Raw genomic sequence first — 26,922 nt, 5'->3', positions numbered from 1 at the left:
TGCTCGCCGAAACTCCCGTCGTTGCCCCTGAAGCGCTTACGTTGCCCCGAAGGTAGAACCTGATGCACGTTGCCCCGAAGAGAGAACTTGCTGCACAGGCTATTTTTCTCCTGATAAGTATAACACTGAGAGCTGTACAATAAGCGATACTTACTTGGCCTGGCACGGGTACAGTTCATAAAATGCGCCCATTTATTAGATGTTACTTTTGAGTAAATTTTGTTCGCAGTGTGCGTGCCAGACGGACACTTCAAATCACGCGCCCATATTTTTATCCAACATGAATATTCGTAAACTTGTCGATGTCAGTCGTTGCACTTCGTGCAAATGCTTATAAACGCGACAGTTGGTTTTTTTTGTGAAGTTCTACGCGGCGACCGGAAGAGTTGAAATTATGCAAATAATGGGGGAAGAACGGCTGGCGGCTTCGCTGCGAGCAACCCGCTAGCATTCGTGTTTTCGCGTCACATGCAAGGAAAAGAAAGAGACTGCTCGCGGCCTATAATTATAAGCATTGGCTTCTTATCTTCAGTTGGAACAGCCTGTAATGCCGTTTTAAAAGTGGCCGTTGTAGTAACTAAGGATTGCCTGGAAATATATACACTACGAAAAGCTTCTAAGGGGGATTTCTTCAGTCGTGACCTCATGCAGATCAATATAGACAACCTGCTACTTCAATCTTGTTGTTATAGTATAAATGCACCCACGGCAGTCGAAGGTTACAAAAACATTAAAAAAACAGCCCCGCTGTGAACAGACTCAACAGATTGGAGCAAGGGCTGGGTGCAAATCCCCGCGCCGTGCAAGCCGATCTTTCTCCCAAGACCGCTCTCCCTAGACGGCTCACTTTTTAATAAACCTTAGGGACGGACCATTATTTTCTTGGAGGGGGGGGGGGGGGATGAAAACTTTTCCTCTGCAAACTTTTTTTTTAGTTTATGCACCTCTACAAACATTTTTTTCGAAATTCTTACTATTTTTTGTTATACATACCGTGTTTGCAAACAATTTATTTTGTTTTTCCAGGCCCTGCAAACAATTTTTTTTCAATATTTTTCATCCCCCCCCCCCCCTCCAAAAAAATAATGGTCCGTCCCTTACGATTCTCATTACGTCGATCATTTCTAGACGTTTCTACTAATACCTCAGTAAGCGAAAAAGAGGCTTTGTCTATGATAACTATCGTTATGTCGCTGAGACTGGTTGCTTATCGTTCCCACCAAGTTGAAACCAGATTTCTCTTTTTGCACCTTACACCTAATTATGGGGTGAGAATGGTCCCTCAAAATTTTGCAGTGCAAGCAAAATTAGGCTTCTGCTCGGAATGCTCGCATAATTTTAGTGGGTACTCGTTTGATCGTGCTCGCATATTTTTACAAGTGTTCGCATGCTCGGTTTTTAGTGGAGGTAAATTTTTGAAAAATACTCGTTGCTCGCAAGGCTAAAGGTCAAAACTCGTGCTCGCAAAGAAAAGAACTGTGCTCGCACGCTCGCAAAGACCATTCGATACCCCTAAATATGGTCATCTTTTGTTTGTTTTGTTTTTCTTCGTTTAAAAGGAAAGAGTCCCAACAATCACTAGAAATTTACTTTTATTTATTGATAACAAGTTTTGAACTGTTTAAATACAACGTTAATTTAATATAAATAGGTAAACATTTTTACTATATTCCAAATTTATCCTTTTGTTACAAAACCTTGGGCATTTAAAGCATCCCAATAACCGAAGGCGCTATAACTCGTACATGGTTGTATGCGAAAAAAGAGTGTATGGCTTTGCATTCTAAATATTCTATATAATGGTAATATTTTTACGAGAATTATTACAAATGTACTTTATTCGAGAACGAGATTCATCGTTTTATCCAAACATTGAAACAAGAACAAATAAACAGAGGGGCGACTTGCCATGTAACTTATTTTGTTCTCCACTGTATATTTGTATATGGCTCAGCACAGATTTCACGCCAACTTTGCGTAGTGACTTTTGTGTTAGAGTAAGTAATGCACAAAAAAAGTAAACCTTGTTCCGTTGTTTAGATAACCAGTGAAACTGCTGTTCGAGTAATTATATTTCACAGACTCCGTTCGAAACATACGAGGCAAATGCGGGTTAGTGCTTCAAACCACTTTTTAACACCAAAAACAAAAGACGTTACCCCCTTAGAGAAAAATACAAGGGCCCTGGCTCTACCCATAAGACCCCGGTACCTAGATCTCGTGGACCCTTGATGTTTCGGTGGCTTTTTGACGCCACAGTATAGACAGGCAAAACAACACCCTATACGTATACAAGGGAAGGATGAAGGGTGGCGAGCTCATATATTTCTCACTTCGTCTGTTAATATAATTTGAATTATTACTTCAGGACGCTTCGCGGCCCTAGTATAATTCTCATTACACTGCTTTTTATACAATCATGTGAAAGTACAACACAGTCTAACTACATAGTAAAGGCATTTGCTGTACAGCTCCTAAGAAGGGAACGTGCACGTGCCTGATGAAATATGCAGCACCTTTTAAATATATTTACAGTGAACCGAACGTACGATGGTTCAGGAAAATAAGTACTAACGGAAGCAGAGCTGGTTATTCTCGTCCCAGAGCCGCTTGTCCCTCTTAGCCGGCCGAGCCTGTGCACCAGAAACAAGTGGCTCTGGGGACACATGATTTGATTGGCTGGATTTCGATAATGAACCAATCAAATGAACCGATTTAAAATCTCTTTGTTATACGAAAGCTTAAACGGTTTATTTGATTGGTTAGATTTGAAACTCCCTTTGTTTAAATCTGGCTAATCAAATCAAGTGTCCCCAGAGCCACTTGTTTCTCTGCACAGGCTTTGCTGGCCGTGAAAGAGAGAAAAGTGCTCTAATAAAAAAACCCTAAACTGACAAAAACGCTAGAGATACTATTTTTTCTAACACAACTACCAGTAACCTTAGATTCTAACTACTGAAACTCAACTCCCCTCAGTTATAATTACCTGTACAAAAACATCCCCAATTAATAAATAATTTAGCTTACAAATAATGATCAACATTACGAGTGAGGTACCTCCTTGAAACACCATCCATCAAAGACTCGACTAGCTGTCAGCGTTTGCACTTAAACACTAAGCTTCTTTTAAAGATGCTTTTTTTTCTCTCTGGACAGACTTGCAAACGAGGCATTTAAATTAGGCATGCAATCGAGGCAATTACGACACCACATTGTTTAGCCTCGTCTGCATATTAGTCTGCGTGAAAACCGCTGACAACTGTCGTGAGTGCTACTGTTAAGTACCATTCTAATCTAAATGGTCCTGCACCAAGTATACAGCCTTCACATAAAAAAGGTTATAAAAGCTAAATAAAATTCTGTATTACCTAGAAAAATAGTCTGCTGTTCTGAACATGTATCAAAATATTCTCTCTACATTTTAACCCTCCCGTTTTTGGCCAGCTTCTTTATACGTGACCAGCTTTAAGCGCCTTCCAGTGACCTGAAACACTGGCTGGGCCCCAACATTTGAACGGCGAAATGCACTTTAAGTGAAGCGCAGCTGCGAAGCGAAACGCAAGGAGACTTCACATAGTCTTGGAAACGCCGCAAAAAAGCTTGCACCCTTAATACATTTTAAGCGGTACATGGGCTATTGCGATGCTAGCTGTATAAACCTTAACACTTACGGTCTTATCACCATAGAGCTAAGATCTTTATGGCAACTGTCCTCGCTGGTGTTTTCTCCGCTATCACTGTACACACTGACGTCATCGTACAGTGGATTGTAGTAGTCTTCTTCTACGTCATCATCTAATCCCATTGCGGCTAACACGTCATAGTAAGGGTTATCAAAGGCCAGTAAGTAGCCTGTATTGCGACCGATCCACGGCTGAAGCTCAAACTCGGCTTGGTCTTTATTGCTTTTCTTGTATCCGGCGAATCCGCACTTTTGTTTGTACCTTCGGCGCATGAGCGCAAACAAGGCTAATATGACTAGTATGAGGAAAAAGCCTGCGAAAAGGTGAAAAAACATTACGTTACATTACGTTTGGTTACATCACATCCTTCCATCAATCAAACAATCAAGCAAGGGGAGCAGGGATAGCCCAGTGGTAAGATTGCTCGCCTCCCACCAATGAGGCCCGGGCTCAATTCCCGGACACGCCGTCATATGTGGGTTGAGTTTGTTGGTTCTTGTCCTTCTTCTGAGGTTCTTCGAATTTCCTCCCTCCACAAAAACCAACACTTGTAAATTGCAATTCGATCGGGAATCCGTGAGCCACGGGTTTGTCAGTCGATTGATTGATTGATTGATTGATTAAAAAAATCTCTTTATTTAAGTGTCAATGTATTTAGCACGCCTGTGCTAATTGAGGACACTGTAAATAGTGAAACAAATACTATAAATCGAAAAGAAACTTATTAAACTTCCCAACTGGCGGAGGCTGACCAGTTGGCTATTTATAAAGCGTGGAGGAGTTGAATTCTGGGCCACCGATGACAAATCCATCTAGTGGCAGGGAGTTGGATTTGAACACGGGACCTCCGGATTACAAGTCCAGCGCCCTAACCACTAAGCCATACTGCCTCCGCATTGATTGATTGATTGATCGATCGATTGATTGATTACCCCAGTAACGCCAAGTACACTCACCAACAGAGACGCCAATGATAAGCGGAAGATGCATCGCTATAGAGGAACCAGTCTTAGGCTTCCACAGCTTGCCAGTGTAGTACTCTACTACAAGAAACGACGATACATCCTCGCCTTTTACCTTGGACAGAACCTCATCCACGTAATGCCCATCCACCACAGTATAGTTATCTAGCAGAACGCACACGACTCGAGTGGCGTTCCCCATGTCCTCCTTCACCACTGGCTGTAGCTCCAGTAGGCGCACCATGAACACGTGCTTGTGTTCCGCGGGAGGCATCCCCGCGTCTCCATCATCACTCGTGAAGGTGGAGGAATCATCCGACGGATTGTCCGCGTTGTCGCCGGACGTTCCGTTGTCTCCGTCTAGCACGCTGAGGCGCGCTTGAGTCACGGCATCGCCATCGTCACCATGAGAGGATGGCTCAGTATCGTAATAAAGCTGCATTAGTCGTTCCAATCCACGCTTTATGTCTCTCTTCCGCACTAGAAGGCTCAGATCGTCCATGGTGTCGTTAACGATCAAACTAAACCTCCCTCGGGACAGGTCCAAGCACATGCCATTAATGTGATGGCAAAGTTCGCCCGCGGCACACTCGCAGGCTGACTTGCAGTGCAGGCCGTAACGTTCCAACGAGCAGTCATCCAAGCAAAGGTAACCTTGGTAACCGGGAGAACACGAGCAGTTGCCATGCGCCTTTTCGCACGGACCTATCACGTGACTTGAACATACGGGACACGGCGTGTTGCAGCCATTACCATAAAAGCCATCTTTACAAGGCTAAAAATAAAATCAAAATAAAATTTATATTTTAATTTTTGACCTTTTACAAACACCAAGAAGTAATAACAAGCCAAAATAGGAACAAGGTTAGGATGGTAAAAATAAGGCAACATTAGAAAGGTTAAGCATGACGTTATACGGCTATCGGAAAACGCGAGCTTTTTATCGAATTTAATTAATCCCTCTTAAAAAAAAAAGGAAAAAATCTCAAATTCACGAGAAGCACAAAACTTCACATTTTCGCGTACGAACACCAAACGGCAGACGGTAGAAGTTGAATTTTTGCCGTTCGCGGGAAAAACAAACGTCTTGCCTATTCTCTCTATTTATAGTAGAAATCCCGGCTAGGGGTACCGTAAATGATCTAATAAACGCCCGGGGTGTCTATGAAATTTTTGGGGTCCTAGGGGAGGCGTTAAATAGATATGAGGCTGTTATAGAGAGAGGCGTTTATTTCAATTTAACAGTAACAACGTCAACAAAACAAATAGGATGGGTAGTTTTCTAGTGGAGTAACATACATAACAGAGTTGGTGAGTAGGAGACTAATCTAATCAGCGCTAATGCAAAACCTAGGACGTTGTTCATAGCTCGATATCAACGTTTTTATCGTCGTCAGGGTCAACCTCACTGGTTAGCCCGAAAACAGTTGACCCAAAAGTACGTTTTCATACTAACCTCGTCACATCTGATGCCTTTGAACCCTGGCGCACAAAGACACGAGCCTGTTCTCGGATCACACTTAGGGCTGTTCCGCAGGTTACAGTCACAAACATTCTTACAATTCACGCCAAACCTTCCATTGGCACACTCGCGTTCACAGCGGTCACCATAGAAACCAGATACACAGTGGCACTCGCCGGTAAAACGATTGCAGCTGGCACCATTCCTGCAAACGCACGTGTGCGCACAGTTCGCGCCAAACGAGCCTTCGTCGCACGCTTTTTCGCAGCTACGACCTTCGAATCCGGCAGTGCACGTGCAGCTGCCTGACACGTGATCACAAACAGCGCCATTTTGGCACGTGCATTTGTCCAAGCAGTCGTGACCGTACCATCCCTCGGGGCAAACGCTCTCGCAAAAGACGCCCATGTATCCGTGCGAGCACGTGCAGGTTCCATCAGCCCTGTCACATGACAAAGTGTTCGACTTGACGCACTGACACGTGTTATTACAGTTAACACCGTAGCGATCTTGAGGGCAACTTAGCTGACAAGATTTACCGTAGTAACCGGGTTTGCAGGTGCAAGTTCCGTCTGTGATACTACAAGCGTAGCTGTTCTTACACGTGCAACGTTGGCTGCAGTTTCTACCATAGGAACCTTCAAGGCACTGCTCCTCACACCTAAGACAAACCAAAAAGTGCTGATATTAGAATCATACTACAGTGCAACTCAGCCTTACGACCGCCTGTTTAATGTGATCACCATTTTATTACGACAACTTTTTTTGGCCCAAACAAAGACTTGGCAAATTTCAGATCTTTAAAACTGAAACCCTTAAATATAGTCAATTCCGTCTCAACGGACACCCATATAAGACAGACACCTTGTGTTGGTCCCGTCCCTGTCGATTTTCAGTCATTGTACTGTAACAAAACTCCATATATTTTGCCCCCACAGAGCCGGTCTCGACGGTGTCCGTCTAGAGAGTTGTCTGCACGACCATCTAGTTTATGCGGCCAACGATCACTGTTTTGGAAACAAGGGAAGTGAGTGTCAGGGTATGCAATCATCGTATATGGCAATCTTCGTATATCGCAGAATATCAGTTATGTACGACAAATAACACGACCTTCCTGACAGTATCATATTACTCATATCCGACTTTAGCTGAAAAACAATCCCAGCTACTCGTAAACTCGCAAAATCAGCAGAAAAAATACCATCTGGATCTTACTTGTAACCCTGATATCCAGCTCTACAATTGCACACTCCTGCCACGGGATCGCAAGATGTTGTGGCGTCTGTGCCATTTGCACTGCACTGACACTTTGAAGCACATTGCATTCCATAATAACCAGTGGGACAGCTCTCCGTGCAGTTCACGCCAAACCAGCCTGGCGCGCACGTGCATGTGCCATTCACGTGATCGCACGATGCACTATTCATGCAATTGCACGTGTGCACGCAGTTATCTCCGTACCGTCCTTTTGGACATGCCTCGACGCAGTTTGGACCTTGGAATCCACGTGGACATGAGCAAGTTCCGTTCGCTGGATCACATGACCCGGGGCAAATGCATCTAATGGAGAAGTCACAATTGTTGATTATGCGGGCACTGCTAAAAATTTTTGTAATAAAGAACAATTTTCCGGTTTGGATAGGGAGGGGGGGGGGGGGGGGGGGGGGGGAGGGGGACCCAGCAGCTTAGAACCAGAATAATTTATTACTTACGGGAGGTAAAAATACCGTCTGTAAAATGGGTCTATAGTCAACCCCCTCTTTTAAGAAACGTCCATAATATGAATACCTCAATATTACTTGGTCCTAGAAAAACCAGAATTGATATACAGTGTAATCTCTACCTCTGTAATACGGACACCTCATAATACAGACAATCCGCACTGTCCCTCTGGTGTCCGAATTAAAGAGTCTGGATGGTTCGACTGGATGGAGGTGTCTGTATTATAGAGGAAGAGTTTATAAGAATTCTGTTTTCTCCGAGACCAAGTAAACTGTCTGTAATATAGTCTTTAAAGGTGTCCATATTATGGAGCTGTCTACTTATGGGAGTTGTCCCTGATTAGCAATGTGTCTCCGCTTCATCTCCAGGCGCCACTGAAATTCGCCATACAAAAAAGTAGGAAAACTGTACTGAGAACTTCAGTTCGAAGTACGAGTACGAGATCGAGTACGAGTACAGTTTTCAAGTTACTATCCCAGAGCCCTCACTCCTCCCTGTTGCTGACAACTTGAAAAGGAGACTATCGGCATGGGATTGTAAAAAGCGTTTTCATGAAATGCTATAATCAAAAGCATAAGCACTTGATTTGAAAAGTCGTACTCGTACTCATACTCCGATCTGAAGGTCCCCAATGATGCGTGAAGAACAAGCAGTTGTAGGTTATATTGTACTTAATATTATACCTTTCTGAACAGTTTGCTCCAAAAACTCCAGGAATGACAGTAACTGCACGGCACGAACGCTGACAAGTTGAACCTGTCCAACCGGGAGAACATCTGCACTGTCCTGTTTCATGATCGCAAACGCCTCCATTGCCACACGGACAGTTCTGACTGATTGGTCTCTCACACAAGTAGCCATGGTAACCAGAGGGGCACGTACATGAGCCGTCTTCAGGGTCGCAAGTCCCACGAACACAAGAGCACGACTGGGTACAGTTCAGGCCAAACGTTCCTTGAGGGCACACTAACGAAAAGTCAATAAATACAATATTGTCAACTATCGTTTATGGGCTCTTGACGGTTTTTGAGTACCAGTATTATAAAATCAGACCATTATTATTTCTTCCCACTACAAAACTACACGAGTAACATGCATTTAAAAATCAAGCTTATTTAGTTGTGTGAACGTAAAAGGCGTAAAAAAGTAGTCAATACCTTTATCACATCGAGTTCCAGTCCTCCCTGGCTTACACAGACACTGGCCCGTCACGTGATGACAAGTTGCACCATCAGCACAATCACACTTCTTCGCACACTTATCACCATAGTAACCAGCACTGCAAGACTCCAGACATGAACTTCCTTGGTAGCCTGGAGAGCACAGACACTTCCCTGAGGCTTGATCACATGACCCACTGCCATGGTAACATCTTGGACACGGCTTGCCGCAGCTGGGACAGGCTTGGTCGCATAGCAGCCCCTGCCATCCTCGATCACAAGTGCAGTTTCCAAATACTGGGTCACATGATCCGTTCACACAAGTACAAGACTGCGAACAGTTTGCACCCCACCTGCCAGCGGGGCAAGGAACATTGCAGTACGGACCTGTGAAACCTGGTTTGCAGTGACAGGTGCCATCCATTGAGTGACAGCCAAGAGATGATGAAGAAGCACAATTGCACTTGTGGGTGCAGTTCTGACCAAAGCGTTCTGCAGGACAAGGAGTTTCACATTTGGGACCTGTGTACCCAGGCAGACAAACGCAACTACCAGTAGTCTGTTGAAGAAAATTAGCTGTGCTATGAGGATAAAATTACAATGAAACAATAAAACATTTTGTTAACGCTTTCAGGCCCAGCCACAAAATGTTAAGACGGAATCCACTAGGAAGTCGAGTAATATTTATTAAAGTTGGACAAAAATCAATTTCCAGAATAATTTAAATCCTATTGCGTTATTTCCTACCCTTAATAAAAGGTAAAGATGTAAGTAATTATCCGTGATAACACCAACAACAATTTCTTATCAGAGTCTGAGAAAATGAATTTCAAAGTTTACAAGGTATGGGCAAAATCTCCCGTGTAACCATTTTGTAAATTCGTCTTAAGCGATTCAGTGGAATTCAGCGGAACTTCAAAATGTGTTTTCGATGTGTGGTGTTGTTAGAAAAGATTTCTTTTAATAAGATATTTAAAGCAGTAACAAAAAAGTTTGCAATAAGGTGGAAATTATTCTGGTACAACAATTTCTTATCAGAGTACGAGAAAACGATATTTAAAGTTCACAAGCTATGGGCAAAAGCTTACATCTTTTAAGCGATTCAGTGGAATTCAGCGAAACTTCAAAATGTGTTTTCGATGTGTGGTGTTGTTAGAAAAGATTTCTTTCGATAAGATATTTGAAGCAGTAACACAAAAGCTTGCAATCAGGTGTAAATAGTTTTGGTACATAATTTTGTCCAATAACTACTCGAAGTCCTGGCGGATTTCCTCTTAATTGTCTTGCTATAACTAATCATCACTTACTTCGTTTTATATTAATTTTACATCAGGACAATAACTCTCAAGTTTACATGTTACTCATTCTTGTCGCCCTTCAACTGAACAGCGTATATGGATTGTCCAGTTCACCAACCATTGAGCAACTGTGCCTCCATCTGAGGCTCCAACCCAGCATTAACTACAGGTACATGTATACGCAATACATATTTCTCAAAACCAAATTATGACAGATCATTTCCGAGTTCTCAATTAAATTAAATCGTGGAGCACTTGGTCAAACTAGGGAACAGCTAAGCGTGTACTTGTCCACGTTAAATAAAGTATATCTGTCTGTCATGTCTCAAAACATTTGACAAAACCTATCTATGGAGTAATCCTGTATGCACAAAGTACAGTACCACGTGCGTGCATTGCAGCAATAAACGCTCTTTACGCTCGTGAAACATGCAAATGCCTGTAACACACCATAATAAAACGCAGTAGATTGGAAAATGCATGTACTCCTACAGCATTGGAAAGTCTGCCCTGTTTCAAACTAAAGATAATTTGGTGCAAAAAAATTCACGTCATATATCAAACACGAGAGGCAGTGTTTCATCGGGATATCCAAACACCGAGAAGAGAGTTGAAAATACGACGCGCAGCGGAGTATTTTTGACGAAATTCGAGGTGTTTGGATAGCCGATGAAACACTGTCTCGAGTGTTTGATTTATCTTCTCAATCGAAACAAAAACTACGGAGTAAACGGAGAAATAAAATCGTAAAAATCTATGCTAATTAAGATCGGGTTTCCAAACCACCGTCACGGTTATAATTTTCTTTGTTTTAACTTGATGAATTATTAATGAGTTTGAGAAGTGAAGTTACTAAGTCCTTCTCACATGTTCACGATTTACAATTTTGAAGGTTTTTTTTCTCTCTCTTTCTCGGAGATATTAGCTTCAACAGCTACTCCGTAGATCCGAGGTTTAAACAAAGGTGATGTGATCTGATGTGAAGTGAAACAAAAGCGAAACGAAATCCACAAATGAACTATATGTCAATACAGTGGAACCTTGATATAACGAAGGGCCAAAGGACTGGCAAAATGTGCTCGCTATAACAAGGTTTCGTTATATCGAGGTTCTTTTCCATATAAGTTACTATTACTGGGGCGAAGAATATCGTTCGTTATATTGAGGACTTCGCTATATAGAGGATCGTTAATTCGAGGTTCGACTGTACCTGGTTGCAGACGCCATTGTGCTGACACAAGCAAGGAATTTTACAGTTTGGCCCCCAAGAATCATTACTGCAGGGCACACTACAGTCAGAACCAGTCCAACCAGGATCACACTGACAACCGTCAGCAACTCGGCATGTGCATTCTCCATTAACTGGGTTACAATGTGCACCATGGACACAGGAACAGGGGATGGAACAGCTTCGCCCCCAGTAACCCTGGATACAGGGCTTGTCACAGAACTGACCAGAATAACCGCTTCTACAGGTACAAGATCCTGTTATAAAAAGAACAGTACATTTAATTTTGGCACTACATGTACATAGTCACTACAGAATTTGGAGTTAATAAAGCACCAACACTAATGAGCCACTTGGCCAAACTCAGCTGTACTCTTTTGGAAATCTACAAATCTGATTGGTTCTCCCATTGTTTTTTATTCACTGTTATATAATAACCTGAATTCTACGCGTATTTTGATTGGTTCTTACTTATGATCTATTAGAGTACAGACGCATAGATGACGTCACGCGGTGGTGTGACTCGCGCGCGTGATCAAAGTTCATAGTCCAAATCAGAGTTTTATTATATAAAACAAATAGATTCAATTTTGCCGTGGGTCTGTTCAGTTATAGATCACAGAAGACGTCAAAATGTGGTAAGAACAACAGTGACCCACTCGCCTAGCGGCTCGTGGGCCACTTTTTTTGTTCTTACCACATTTTGACGTCATCTGTGATCTATAACTGAACAGACGCACGGCAAAATGGAATCTATTTGTTAAATGGACAACGATCATACATGCAATGATTTTTAAAGGGATAATTTTTCTTAACTTTTGGCGTAAAAGTACGGCATATTGTAGGTTTTGGACTGCAATCAGTTTAGAGTTTCTACTAAAACAATGATTAGACTACTCGCCCTCGTTTTCTCATAGAACACTCGGGCTTGTTGTCTAATTGTTAAATATAACTTGTGGCCTTTTCACTGCAATCACTTATTTAGAAAGCTGGCACTTCCAATGTGAAATCACAGACCAGTCAATTTGCTCTGACTAAGGGCATATGCGCAAAACAACAGCCTTGAAAGTTCATTATGGCAGTTATTTACCTCTACCAACTTTAGGGCGACTATCAGCTTTGCAGCTCACACTTACCTGATATGGGATCACACGCCGCCCCATTTTGACACTTGCACTTCTTAACGCAGTTGACTCCATAGTACCCCCCTGGGCAGGGCTGATGACATAACACCCCAGTCCACCCCTCTTGCGTACAGTTACAGGTCCCATCTCTTTTGGAACATGTTGCATTGTTTTGACATTGACACTTGCTGCTACAGTTAAGGCCATACGTCCCTGATGGGCACGGATGCTGACATTTCCTGTGTAAAATAATGTGGCATTACATGTTACACATTTTTTGACATGTAAATTATCAAGCAGAAAGAGAATCTCAATGACAAAATAAATAAATCCTCAACTACATATTCATGTATTTAGGGGTATTGTCTTGATGTCACTAATATACATCAGGTACATGTACAGCTGTAAGCTTAAATTTAAGTCTGGTGTTGCTTAATGCAGTACACTTTAAGTCACAACAAGGTAATCAGATGATCAATAATCATGATAGTTAACTGGGAGATTTACTGTTGGTGAGCGGGTGACTTGCGCATGTGCATTCGCCGCATTGTCACAGAGGTTTTTCCCTTGTGGTTTGCTTGAATGTAGCTTTGCTCTGTCTACCATTTGTTTGGTCTTGCCCGCCATCCCACCTTTAGTTTCTAGTTTAAGTCACATTGGGATAACATTCCCCACTGAGAGATCAGTGTGACAGGTGCCAGGGGGAGGTTGCCATGGGTACCCCCTTTGTTTGCTTTTTGCCCATAATCGCTTGCTTATTGCCTACATTGCTAACAATTGGCACGTACCTTCCATCCGAATAATTTTATGTTTATTGAGAAGTTAATTCTATAACATCAGTCACATGTATTTCCAGTACATGATGCTACCATTTTACTTACTCGCCAAAAAATCCAGGAGAACAAATGCATTTTCCTGTGAATCTGTGGCAAAACTTGGCTGACTTCCAACATGAACAGTTGAGTGTGCAGTTAACTCCCCACGTGTTCCAGGGGCAGGGCTGGTCACACATTGCCCCTGTCCACCCCAGAGTGCAGTTACACAGCCCTGTTTCCGGATCGCACGATGCATCATTCTTACATTGGCACTTCTGGGCACAATTGTAGCCAAAATATCCAGGGCTGCAACCTTGTTCACAGTACGTCCCATGATATCCACGTCTGCAGTTGCAGTGGCCAGTGACTATATCACAACTGCCGTGCTTTGTGCACTGACACGGTTGACTGCAGTTGTTACCAAAGTAACCAGATTTACATGGGTGTTGACAGGTGTAACCATGGTAACCAGGTGGGCAGATGCATAAAAAGGTGCCATTGGCCTCAGAGCAGCTGCCGCCATTAAGGCAAGGGTTTGATGAGCAGCCGTAGTGCTGACAGCTGGGACCATGGTATCCACGGTAACAGTGACAGAATTGTTCAGTGACGTTATTGGGCAAGTTGTCTCTGTAACCATCTATGACTAGGAAGCAAAATAAAAGTTTCAAGTACATAAGCTTGCTCTCAGCAGGTTAAATAAAGAATATGTGTTAAAATCTCTTTATAACAGGAACTTTGCTTTCGCATGACCTGTTTATTTATTCATTTTTAAATGTGAGCTATTTGTTTGAATGACTGTGTTGTTTCAATTGCCATAATGTTGAGTTTGAACATTTTTTGTAAGAACGTCCAACTGAGTACTGTACGGTAATTACACAATGTAAATTATTAAAACCTAATTACTGCCAACAAGGTGGCCATACACAATGTATCAATGGCATTTGCTGTACATGAAAGTGCAATGTATTAAAAGACTACACCATTATGCAAGCCAGAGGAAAGTGGTTACACTCTGGAAACAATAAATTAAATGTAAACACTTCAATGCAGGGTTCACAAGTTATTAAAATGATCTAGCTGACCTGCACAACTTAAAAAGATATACGCAAACTAGAGATTTCAGAATATCACTCTACAACCCAAATATACCTTGTTTTTGAATTCTTAAAGCTCGTGGTGATGTGCACTCGGCATTCTGACCACAGTTCCTGTCACCAACACACGGCTTGCTTGTCACTTCAACAGGGCCAGAGGACGCACACATCTCACTACTCAAATAATATCCATACAGCTCGGCACGTAAACAAATCCAGTTTACCCAGTTCCATGGGAAAATTCGTACCCCACGCACCAAAGCGGTAAACATCAAGGTGTGAGTTGTTACACTTGATGCATCTAGCATAGAGAAAAGACCAAAATATAAGACTCTGCACACAACTCTGTGCAAACTGCTCCTAATCCAGAAAATTAATACCGATACCATTTTTTAGTTTGAAACTAGTTTATCTCCCCCCCTCCCCCCAGCCAGCCTCCGCCATTTTCAATGCAATCATATTATGAAAACTGTATGGCGAAGCAAAATCTTATAATTGCATTGTGCACAGCTCTAAGTGGTGTGACTGAAAGTCTGTTTTTAAAACTACTTTTTAACAGTTTCACAATGATCTTTTTCATTTAGATATGCTCCACAAAAAATAATACCGATATAAGGTGTGGCTGACTAGGGTCCTTTAAGACCTTCCATCCTATCAGAATCTCCAATGACCCTCTGTGGGGTCCAGTGGGTATGGATATTTTCTGGTTAAGTCTCTGTGTGCCAGTGGAGACACCAGACACACTCATCTATAAATTAAAATGCCTTGGGTAGCTCCAGACTCCAGATTGAAAAAGAAAGAGGGGACGGGGGGACCCAGGGAGATGTTGAGACCATCCAGAAGGTTACCGACGTTTCGGCAATACTGCCTTTGTCAGGGTGAGACTGTCAGACCTGGTTGATTTTGCACTCACCCTGATGAAGGCAGTATTGCTGAAACGTCAGTAAACTTCTACCTAAATTTCTAGCGTCAAAAACAATTTTAATAATTTTATTTCATTCCCTGGTAAAGGCCTTACAGTTGGTATGTGAGGACATACACTAAGAGGATAAAGTACATGTACGTGTAAGTACTTAGTAATTGGCAGTGTGGCACCAGTACAGACTTGACTTTTTTAACATTAATACACTACCGTCAATGTAGGATTTACCTTTGTTAGCAGTGAATGTCCGTCGACCATTTGTATCTCTGTACCACGTGTATTTGTCGCCATCTAAAGAAACTTTCAGTCTGAAACTACAAGGCAAAATTGCACCAGTCCAAAATGATTAAGTTACATACTCATACTACATAGTACTTAGTCATTTTTCTGATTATACAGTATTCAAATTGAAGGAAACTTAGGGCCTCTTTACATGAGAGTCAAGATGAATTTCGTCCCGGGATGGAAAAAATTTCATTTTACATGAGCATGTTCACCCTCGGATAAGTCATCCCGCCCGAGTTGAATTCATCTCGCCCGTGCTTACATTACATTACATTTCATCCCGGGAAGGACTGTTTACATGGGGTTTTTCCTCACGTTTCATCCGGGAGGAAATCGTCCCGGGATGAACTCATCCCGGGACGAAAACATGTATCATCATGTAAACAGCAACTAGAAAATGACCAGACACCGAGATGAATTCATCCCGGGACGAAAGTCATCCCAGGACGAAAACTCTCATGTAAAGAGGCCCTTAGAAAAACAACAAAGCTTAATAAAATAATATAAATATATAGTTACGACTGAGGAAGAAAGACATTGTTGAACACAGGGAAAGAATTGTGGGAGAGCTGGACACCGGTGCAAAACAGAGGGGCTGTGAACAGTCAGATGCGTTGTCCGTGATGTATCTCTTTGAAGCTCTGCAGGTAGCAATGAGCCAGCTGACTTTTTTAACTCTTCCTTGACCTTTACTCTCAACATGTGGAAATACTGTAAGTACCTTGTCACCCAGTAATCATTTGACTTCTGCAGAATATCCTTGCCTCCTTGTATTGATATCCCAGAGAGAAGAGCCAACTGAGGCAGTCTAATTTGGAAGTACACATACCCTTTGTTGGAGTCTGATGAACACCAAGCATCTAAAATGATCCAAATGCATTTGATTATTACACAATACACTCCATGGCCAGAATAGTCCGGCAGCTTAGCTCGAAATTTTAGTTGAATTGTGCACTTTTTGATACAAGCATGAAACTTGGCACAATGAAAGTGGTCACCAACAGAAATTATTTCAGATATAGTGCCAAGCCCGAAAAACACCGGTTTCCATGGAAACCTTAATTTATTAACCCTATTCAGACCGGGCTTTTTTGGATCTTTTCAGACCTCCGTAACTTCCAGAATATTTAAACACACAATGAAACTTGGGGAATATATAGTATGTCCAAACACCTATCTTTTGGTATACGTCATGTGGGAAGATGACGTCACATGACGTGACAATTACATCATAATGTCAAAACAGCCACCATCTTGGATCCGCCATCTTGGATTTCGAATTTTTTCCAAAACGTCATAAAACTGCCCAAAATTACTGCAAAGTACTCAAATCAATAAAACTGTGCTTAAAAACCGTAAAAGGATGAAAATAATTGCATTAAAATTATTTTTTATTAATAGAAACACAAAAATTACAAAATTGGGAAAACATGCCTGTCAAAATGCCATTACCGTGGTGACGTCAAGTTCCTGACACAACAACTTACCCTACCAATGCAAATTATTTACAGATAAATTTTAGATAAACTCACAAAGTTTGGTAGCCTTTGGTTGAATCTTGAAAAAGTTATGAGCGTTCAAAGTCAGCACGGGCACTTTCCGCCCCTCCTGGTCTGGATAGGGTTAAAATCAATGAAATTTCGTGAAATATTTGTTTGTCCTGGTTTATAGACAAATACTTTTATGCCAGGTAGTGATACCAAGTCGCACATACAAAATTTAGAATGAAATGCTGTAATTTAGACTGTTCACAGCCCTATATTTTCCAATTTTTCTTCTGTTAGCGAACAATTCACCGATCGCGAGAGACCTGAACGCTAGCGCAAAACGAAAGACGTGAGGGAGCAGAGGGCGGGAACGAAAAATCTTTTCCCATGCAATAATTTCCTATTAAATTATTGGTATCAAACAGATAGTAAAAAATAACAATTGTAAGCCTAATTAAAAGCATTCATATCTGTATTTATGAATAAAAATCAACAATAAAAGGTTTATAAAAGTACAAGAAAAAATACTTTGTGGGGAAGGGGCAGGGGGGCCTCTTGGCTGAAAATTTCATTGCTGTTTACTAGCTGAAAATAGGAAATTGGCGTTGGCACTATATCAAGAATTGATTAGTATGCGAATGCTTGTAATCCTGCAAAGTTTGGTGCTTGTATCAAAAATCGCACAATTCAGGAGCTAAGCCACCGGACTAGAAGTCAGGACTTGACAGTGTACTTAACTGTCTTTGATTCTTTACTCTCACATTGAAAGCCTCTCTTCACTCAATGTGCATTGATTTCATATATATATGTGTTTTAATGGGTATACTTATAATAAGGTAATTCCTCAGTATTGCAATGCACATCCTGTACTGCGCATAATTTTATGCGTGATTAGCGTGCACACGTTAAGAAAATGGCGGCTTTTTTTATATGGCTTGCATTGGCTCGCAAGAGAGATAAATCGTTGTTTTCTCGTAAACGAGTACCAGGACCTACCGGTATCATTTTTTTCATTAGCAGTCACCTTCTTTCTATAATATTATTAAAAATGAAATTTCTTTATTGTAGCAAAATAAATAATAAACGGAAATGTGAACTTAGCCAGTACTCATACCAGGACCCCTCTTTTTCATTTCAAAAATAAAGTTCTCTTAGGATAAACAACCAGTAGGCAAAGTCTGAGTGGAAATCTTTTGTCAGTTTAGTTTTGATGGAATGACCTTAATATGAAGAAATTTGTCAAGAAAACTTGACATTGTTCAAGGGTATTTAGGGTAATCAATCTTACATCTCATTTAGGGAGAGTATACAAGACTCATGGCTGGACAGTACAGACAATCTTCATGCTATGGCAACCAGAGCCAATTACAAGCTGGTCTAACAAGTTTACCACTTAATATTGTCTTCACTCTGACGTATTACAAAGCTTTTAAGATCTTCCAAACGATTCTGCCAGAGATTTTGAAATGAAGGCCCGAAGGTTGCAGTCAATGAAAGCCACTGAGAGGTACACAATATGCACACTTATATTGTAGACTGAGCAAAGTGCTACATGTCTCTGCTATAATAATTATGGGATAAACAATTCAATAAAAAGTTTACATATTAGTTATTATATATATATATTTATGTCAAACCTTCGGCGTGCAGTCTCCCAAATCTTGGGTCTGGATTAGACTGATCAGGAAATGCAGACAGCAATCCATCTGGAATATGACGACTCTGCATTCCTAGATCAGTCCAAATCGATAGCTTAACTGGAACCAGAGCAAGCTTGGACAGACGGAAACCATACTCTTGTTGCCGCAAAGACACTTTGTGAATACCAGGCTTCAACTTGAAAGGCTGAAAAAAGCAAAATAACTTGGAATGAGAAACCTAGTACATGTATTTATACTTAAAACAGGAGTTTCAAAATGTTTTGAAGTTAAGGCATCAGCAACTGGGATAGTAGGCAGCTGTGACAATATGTGACTTGTTTGTTGTGAGCTGATTCCTATGACCAGAGTAACCAGCGACATACATGTATAAACAAGTAGCTGGCAGAACTTCAGCAGTCCCCTGGCTTGTTTTGAAAACCCTGCTTAAAGAAGTATTTTTAGAAGTTCTGTAATTTGCAATCATTACAATAAAAGTATATCAATTGGGTTATGCTAGCTGTTAGCCAGTACCCATTTATTCAAGACATACTCAATGGCCTGGAAATTTAAGAAACAAGTCACTGCACATAAACCAAGGTTTTCACTGTTCATGTCCTTTAAACTTACAAAAAATAGTTAAAACATTGTTCTTAACTATTAAGGAGGAGACTGTTAAATAAAATAACATTTCTTGCCCGGAATTATAGGACACCAGGGGAGGGGGGAAGGGACTCCCACATGACAGGGGCAGGGATGCTTGTCATCTCACTAAGAGGAGAAAATTAACGATTTTGGTCTCACTTAGGGTGTTCAAGATAAAACACCAAATATTTTTAGCTGACAAGCTTCAGCTCTCATTAAAGATTGTATCTGAAGAAAGAAAAACACCTCGAACTGTGTTGGTGGGCTAGAAAACTGGTATCTTTTTGGTGTCCAGAAAAGCTTGAGCCATGTCCAGATTGGTCTCCTTTAGGGTTTTATAATTATTCATATTTTCTGGCAAGCATCCTTGTTCCTTTCATATGGAGGAAGTTACCCCCCCCCCCCCTTCTGCTCTCCCTGGAAAAAGGGATAACATATTGATATATAGTACCTGATAGTAGAACTGTGTCCACAAAGCATGGGAACCTTTGTGTGGCGGTCGCCATACTAGCCAGTCTCCTTCATCAACTCTGAATGAGACATCGTTGGTCTGATTTGTGGTGGCAAATGTTTGCTTCCAAATCACATAACTGGCTGTGTATGCCACTTTAAACTCATAAATCGCTATGAGCTCATGATATAAACCAGTTGCTCTCACATACTTTTCCAAGCCTATTGTATGGACGCTGTATGCTGGACCTTGAAAATCCAAACAGAATTCCTACACCACTGAGTATCCAACATACAAACGTCTTTAGTTTTTGGTTTGCACTCCCCCCACCCCCCCACCCCCTTCTTAAAAATCCAGTTTAGCTTCATTATGTAGTTTGTTTTGATAGTTCTGGCGTTTGAGACCACAGGCCCCCTCCACAACCGAATTTCAGAAGATTGAGGGTATGTATATGTTGCAGTTAATTTTTGATCTCAGTTAATTTTTTATTTTAACTAGTTGATTTTTTTCTAACTAGTTAGTTTTTTTTTCTAACTAGTTTTTTTTATTCTAGGTTATAATAGAAAAAGTGAACCCTCCCCTCCCTTGATATCTCATACCCTCCCCCCATCCTTACTAACCCTCCCCTACTATCTGCTATTATCCCCCTCCCCTAAGTACTATCATTTATTTATTTTTTTTTTTACTAACCTGCACTGGATTTGAACTCTCAACCTCTGGATTTGCTGTCCAACCCCTTATCCACTTTGCCACGTAGGAAACGTTGGGTGAACCACTATTTTTTTAAAAATATGATACCCAACCCTAACCCCATTATAAAAAAATAATTAACTGAGATCAAAAATTAACTGCAAATATATATGCTGTGGTTCAATTTTTACCCTAAGTACAATTTTGGTATCTACCTAATCCTCTATTTTTTAATTTGTTTTCATGTATTACCATACACCAGACAACCCTCCAAGTTTATTTTTTTCCTTAGTGGCCATTTGGCCACCAACTACTCAAGTTTTGGTCGCCAGTGAAACACTAAAGTCACCAAATTAAGCTGATGCTTTCAATCATTCCTCTCAATTTTAGTCGCCAGGCTGGCGACCTTCGTTCAAATTTAGTTGCCAGCTCGCAAAATGTTAGTCTGCCATGGCGACTAAAATGGTCTTAACTTGGAGGGTTGCCAGATCAAACAATCCCCATTAAAGGAAAATACCAAAATTGGGCCAAGGGTTAAAATTGAAACCATACATTGATAATAATTTATTATTTTTAAAACCCTCAGTCATTGAGCAATTGCATGTGTAGGTACAGTAAAATTTGTAAATTCTATTAAGCCAAAATAAAATAAAAAATAAAAAAAAAATATTAAATTATTAAATCATAAATAAGCTGGCAAGTCTGCCTGTATAAGAGGTAAGATGAACTTTCACATCTCCAAACTACCGTAATGATTCAATTTTTGATTCAGTTTTAGGATATCCCGATGAAACACTGTCTTTCATGTTTGATATATTACTTACCAATGACTGATGCCATAACAGCTGGCATTTCGCAACCGGCCAGCATTGCCGTTCTTTTCTGACAAAGTTCAACAGGAATGTATCTGTTTTCTCTGTGGCAGGCCAACTTGATGCCACCAATCGCTGCGTTAGCTGCTGGGCACTTCTGATACTTGCAAACAGTACACTGTTTATCACCTGTTTTACAGTTTCCCTCAGGCAATGTATGCACAAAACGAATTTGGTAAACCTTGTTAAACTTTTCAAGGTTCACAACTGCAGCTCTCCAGAAAATGTCCCCTTGATCACCAGTCATGTTCCAATCTTAAGAGAAATGACAGATAATATTAATTAATTAATTAATTAATTAATTAATTAATTAACTGTAATCATTTTTTAGTATCTGCAAATAATAAATTGCACAACCATATACCATATTTTCTTGATTAAATGCCGGGCCCCGAATAAACGCCGGGTCTCCAAGGTTGAGTAATAAGTAAGCCTTTTAGGCATTTATTTGAGGTGTAATATGCTTTAGGTATGATGGCAAGATACATTCATGTCACAAACAATGATTAAAAACCCTTTTTTTAATAAACATTTTGCTCAAATAAACTGCACCATTCAAATAAACGCCGGATCCAAGGAGCCAAGTTTGAAATAAACGCCGGGGCGTTTAATTGAGAAAAATGGTACCAGGGTATTTACAAATTCACATGTCGATATCACTACTATTAAAATAAGCCAATATTATACAGCAGAACTTTCAATTTAAATAGTCAAGAAAATATTGTTACTTAAAGTTGCAATTAATGACAGTGCTTCATTAATAATGTGTCTGACAAAGATATTTTGCAACCTTCAAAAGAAATTTATGTTACTAAACTACAAAACATTCAAAAGAAATGTGTTTAAATACATGGAATATTTTATATTTTATATAAATTTATATTTATATATATTGGGGAGGCGCGGTGGCCTAATGGTTAGCGCGCTCGCCTCCGAGTCGAACGGCCCGGGTTCGAGGCCTGGCCGGAACGGCAACTGCGTTTGAACTATCTTGGGCAAAGACACTTTACTCTCACAGTGCCTAAAACTCTCCACCCAGGTGTACCTAAATGGGTACTGAGCAAAATAATTTACTGCTGGGGGGACTAACCCTGCGATGGACTAGCATCTTTCCATCCAGGGGGAGTAGCTCAATACTCCTAGTCGCTTAATGCTACGGAAACCGGGATAAGCTCCGGCATCATCTTAGTAGTGGGCCACTAGGCTCGAAGCAGACTTTTACTTTACCGGGTAAAAGGTCACATGGTATATTTAGCTTTTGAGCAACTTTCATTGTTTCTGTTTTTCAAGGTCTGTTGGATGTTGCCATAATTATGATTGATGGCAGCGAAAAATGCAATAAAAATTGTTAGTTGGGTTTTGAACTTCTGATCAGAGTTTTCATGTTACTAAAGAGCGCAATAAAACTGCAGAACTTGGCCAAATGGAATATATTTCAACCATTTAAAAAGACCACACAACAAAGTTAGATAATATTATTACTACAGTATCAGTTTTTCATGAGTCATGAGTAAATCCATAACCATCACACATTGTACAAGAAACACAATGGTTAGTGTGTGGTAGGTCATGGCTTTGGCTGCCTGATTTTGTCAATGACCAGTACTCCTGACAAACTGCAAACAGTTACTTAGTAACTACATGTACAGTATGTACGAGCAACCGTATAATTATATTTTACCACTGGCTCAACAAAATAGGGTTCCCCCGACCAGTCGTCCGGGACAAGTAGATTTTCCTGCCGGACAAGTGAGTTTTCATACTCTCTTGCCCGACGGGCAAGGGCCCTGGTAAACCATCATCACAAATAACAATTACTAATAAGTTTGAGAATCTGGGCAAGGGGGGGTATAGTGTCTGGGCAAGCAAAATTTGAGAGTCACTTGCTCCATGGGCAAGCTGTTTTTCAAGTTTTTTTTCAAGCCCTGATTTACCAAAAAAAAAAAAAAAAAAAAAAAAAAAAAAAAAAAAATTAAAAAAAAAAAATCGTCTAGCCATAATTTAACATTGCACATGTACAACATAGAACTCTCTTTTTTCAGACTGACCTGATGCTTGCCATCTGCCAAAAGTTCCCAGCTGAGAATCTGGATTTTTGGTGTTGACATGAACAGCAAGTGTACCAATATCATTTCCATACATGTTCCAAAAGAAACGTAACTGGCACTTGCTTGCCCCATGAATATTAGGACTTGTTAGAGTGGCTATAAAATAGGAAAACAAAACAGCACTCATTATGTTAAACTTTCTAGATAATCTAAGGTATAATAAACCTATCCCGTACAATGGGCGTTGCATTTTGGGTCCAGAAATGTACTTTCTCGCACTTTTGGTGTTGAAATGTCTTTCTATTTTTCTTAGAAAACACTAAATATTACGTAATCTAGCAAACATAAAGGAAAATCACCAGTTTTCATGATAATCACTCAAGTATCATTTTTTCTGTGTGCCATCTTTGTGTCAGTAGTCTATCCTACTTCATCTGTGTTTTTATTGAGTTGTACAAATGTAGAAGTTCGTTTTTTTTTTCTTTTTTTGGCCCTTCCCCCACCCAGGGGCACTGGAACTAAGAAGAAGAAGTATGGTTTTTAGAGCAGGTTTTATCACTGGGTGTTACTAAGAGCTGTATAATTTATATATGCCTGTTACTTTGCAGTTCCAGAAAATATCCATACCCACCCCATGAAAGGTCATTGGAAATACTGAGGGGGTGGGGGTGGTCTCAAAAGCCAATTAAATTTTTAAAGGAAAGTATTTAAGCATAACTGGAATTTCCAGACGGGTGGGGACTCAACCCAAAATCCTTATGTTGGAGGGAGACAGATATTTCCTGGAAAAAGACATTGGTTCTTCAATGCAATTAAATGTACCTCTCTGATTTGCGACAGCAGTAGAAGTGTCTGTGTATACGTAATGGGAACCTTTAGGATGACCCCACAGTGGTCCTGTGTTTGCAGCAGGAGTTGATGTGTTGGTTATGACCCATTTCACAGGGCTGCCTCCTTGTTGAGAAGAAGTCCAGCCACACATTCCATTCTCAAAATCACAAGACAGGACAGGTTTCTTCAACACTACCTGACAACCTACACAATTAAGTGGCCAGAGAAAAATGAAAAAGTATGTGTAACATTAAATGTGATTAACATCATGAGCTGATAACTAGTCCATACTGCACAGTCTCGGGGTTTGTTTTCATTTTTGTTTTGAATTTGTTGATATGTTACACTTCAGTAATAGCGTACATTAAGTCTTTTAGTCTGCCATTATGCATCGTTTTGTTCAGAAATGCTGACAAAGATAGGTACATTTAAAATTTCAGTAGTACTGTCAACTGCCATGTACAATGTATCATTTTACAATTAATTGTAGCAGTCTTGCCCAGGGATCAGACTCATTTTCTTTTGGGTGACTGAGTAGAAATTGCAGATTATATATACAGTGTACAATCATGTACACGTAATCTGTACAATTATTAAAAGTGACTTGCTCAGATATCAAGTGCTTTTAATGTTTAAGTTGCTAATTCTATAAAATAAACATTTTAGCATCTTTATGGTTTCAAGGTTTCAAGGGCTTTCATGTAGTAGCTGTGACATGTAAAAGTTGTTAAACGGTGAGCGGGTTATATAAACAACCCTTAATGACAATCAATGTTTTTACAAGTATTTTGTACATTTGTACATAATTTATCTATGGTTTAAAAATCTTTAAACCAGTTTGGTTTTTATTTCCCTTTGTTTCAGATTACAATGAATTTGAGACAATAAAATTGAAACTGGTTTGAAAAATTTTAAACCAAAGATAAATCTGAACCACAACATATACACTTCACTATTAATATTCACCTTGTAAGGATCTTCTCTTTGTTCCATTGTTACAAATACTGGAACAATCTGACCATCGTGACACTAATGTCTTGTACGAGTCATACAGTGTTGTAACACACTGATCACCTTCATAAAGAACTTCTGCAGAACTATTGCATTTGCTAGTAAAAACGACAACCCTGACTTCGACATTATCATACCCTGCTTGTAGATTCGAGCCATAGCCCCAACCACTTTTTACAAGAATGGGATATCCTTTTTTGGATCCATCATGCCTGCTCGGAGCCCAGATACGGACCTTGTTCTCATTATAGGCAAACACAACACCTCCATACTTGTTAATGCCATCATCGTCAGACTGAGTGGCACCCTGCGCCTCAAAGACGTAGCCAACATTCATTCCATTTAATGCCCTAACTTGGACAACAACAAGAGCCGGTAACAAATTCATACCATGAACCCTTTCTGTGAAAGAAAGGTTGTCCCTCTGTCCGTTAAAGCGAAACCAGTCAGTTTGAAAAGCTGGTACTGGTAGCTGGTTAACCCAAAGCAGGGTCTCCACCCTGCATTTTGTCACTGTCTGACTGTGTACTCCCCCGGTCCATTCCCTGCCTATAAAAATACATCCAGTGTTGTTGTTAACTCCATCAGGTGCCCATAAGCGCACATATCTCTCGTTATATGCAAATATCGCCCCGCCAAAGTTACTGCTAGGGTCAGGATTTTGAGAAGAAGCGATTGCATGAAACCAGAATCCCATGTTTGGATTGGTTGCGTTACCATCAGTTTCCACTACTGGCGACAGCCTGACAACAACTCTCTCAGGCAATTGTCTTAACTCGTGATCCACCTGGTGGTATGCTTGGTTTGATTTGTCTGTCCGCGTGTCAATAACGTGTTCGATTTGAAACGTTGGCGCCGGTCCGTCCTTCCATACTTCCACGATGACCTCGGCTTCGTTTGATTCTTGGGTGTTCACTTCGCCTCCCCAGCCGTCTTTCACAAACACCACATGGCCTTTTGGATCCGTCGGAGCCCATATTCGAACGAATTCTGAGTTGTAAGCAAAAATTAACCCTCCGTAAGAGCTCTTTGACGGTGAAGACTGGCTGGAACCTATTCCATTGAAGCAAAAGGCTTTGTTGTTTCCATTGCGAGGCTTCGCGTAAACACGGACGTAAAAGGGATCCTTTTTTAGCCCATGACGAATCTCCTTAAACGAATTAGCACCCTGGTTCGATTTTAGAGTGAAATTAGTTCGGAAATCTGGTTTCGGAAACGTGCCCAGCCGTGCTCCATTCAGTAAATTTTCCGGCAGAACTTCTGGAACGAGAACGATTGTCAACAACGTCAAAACAACCTGCCAGAACCGCAAAACCCGATTTCCATGCGCGGAAGAAGGCATTAAGGCCAATTCATCAGCTGAAATGTTTTGATAAATCTGTTCAGATAGGTCATGATAACCTCTTCAATTCACTGGCATGACTCCAATTGAGAGAAAACAGCAATACACGCTGTAAACACGAGGTCAATATAATTTTCCATGGTTGAGGATGTT

General features: G+C 40.7%; 1 protein-coding gene and 1 long non-coding RNA gene across 2 annotated transcripts in view; one reads left to right on the top strand and one right to left on the bottom strand.

The window, feature by feature from the left end:
* The window catches only part of LOC144658517 (uncharacterized), a 108,499-nt gene that overhangs the window by 22,766 nt on the left and 58,811 nt on the right, over positions 1-26,922 (top strand). The window lies entirely within an intron of this gene.
* Positions 1,578-26,917, bottom strand: LOC144658457 (uncharacterized). Its single transcript, XM_078518862.1, has 18 exons — positions 25,383-26,917; positions 24,408-24,620; positions 23,586-23,741; positions 21,490-21,792; positions 19,976-20,223; positions 18,880-19,087; positions 16,477-16,615; positions 15,699-15,784; positions 14,604-14,849; positions 13,521-14,097; positions 12,652-12,878; positions 11,498-11,772; positions 8,987-9,548; positions 8,513-8,795; positions 7,323-7,667; positions 6,102-6,768; positions 4,640-5,420; positions 1,578-3,996 (listed from the first exon to the last, which is right to left on the bottom strand). Exons 1-18 carry the CDS (start codon positions 26,767-26,769, stop codon positions 3,668-3,670), a joined length of 7,032 nt encoding a protein of 2,343 aa, XP_078374988.1. The 5' UTR covers positions 26,770-26,917; the 3' UTR covers positions 1,578-3,667.

The sequence above is a fragment of the Oculina patagonica genome, chromosome 6 (genome assembly GCF_052425735.1).
Source record: "Oculina patagonica isolate OP01 chromosome 6, crgOcupat, whole genome shotgun sequence".
Lineage (NCBI taxonomy): Eukaryota > Metazoa > Cnidaria > Anthozoa > Scleractinia > Oculinidae > Oculina > Oculina patagonica.
The sequence above is the reverse complement of the archived record's forward strand: the minus strand, read 5'-3'. Positions and strand labels throughout refer to the sequence as shown.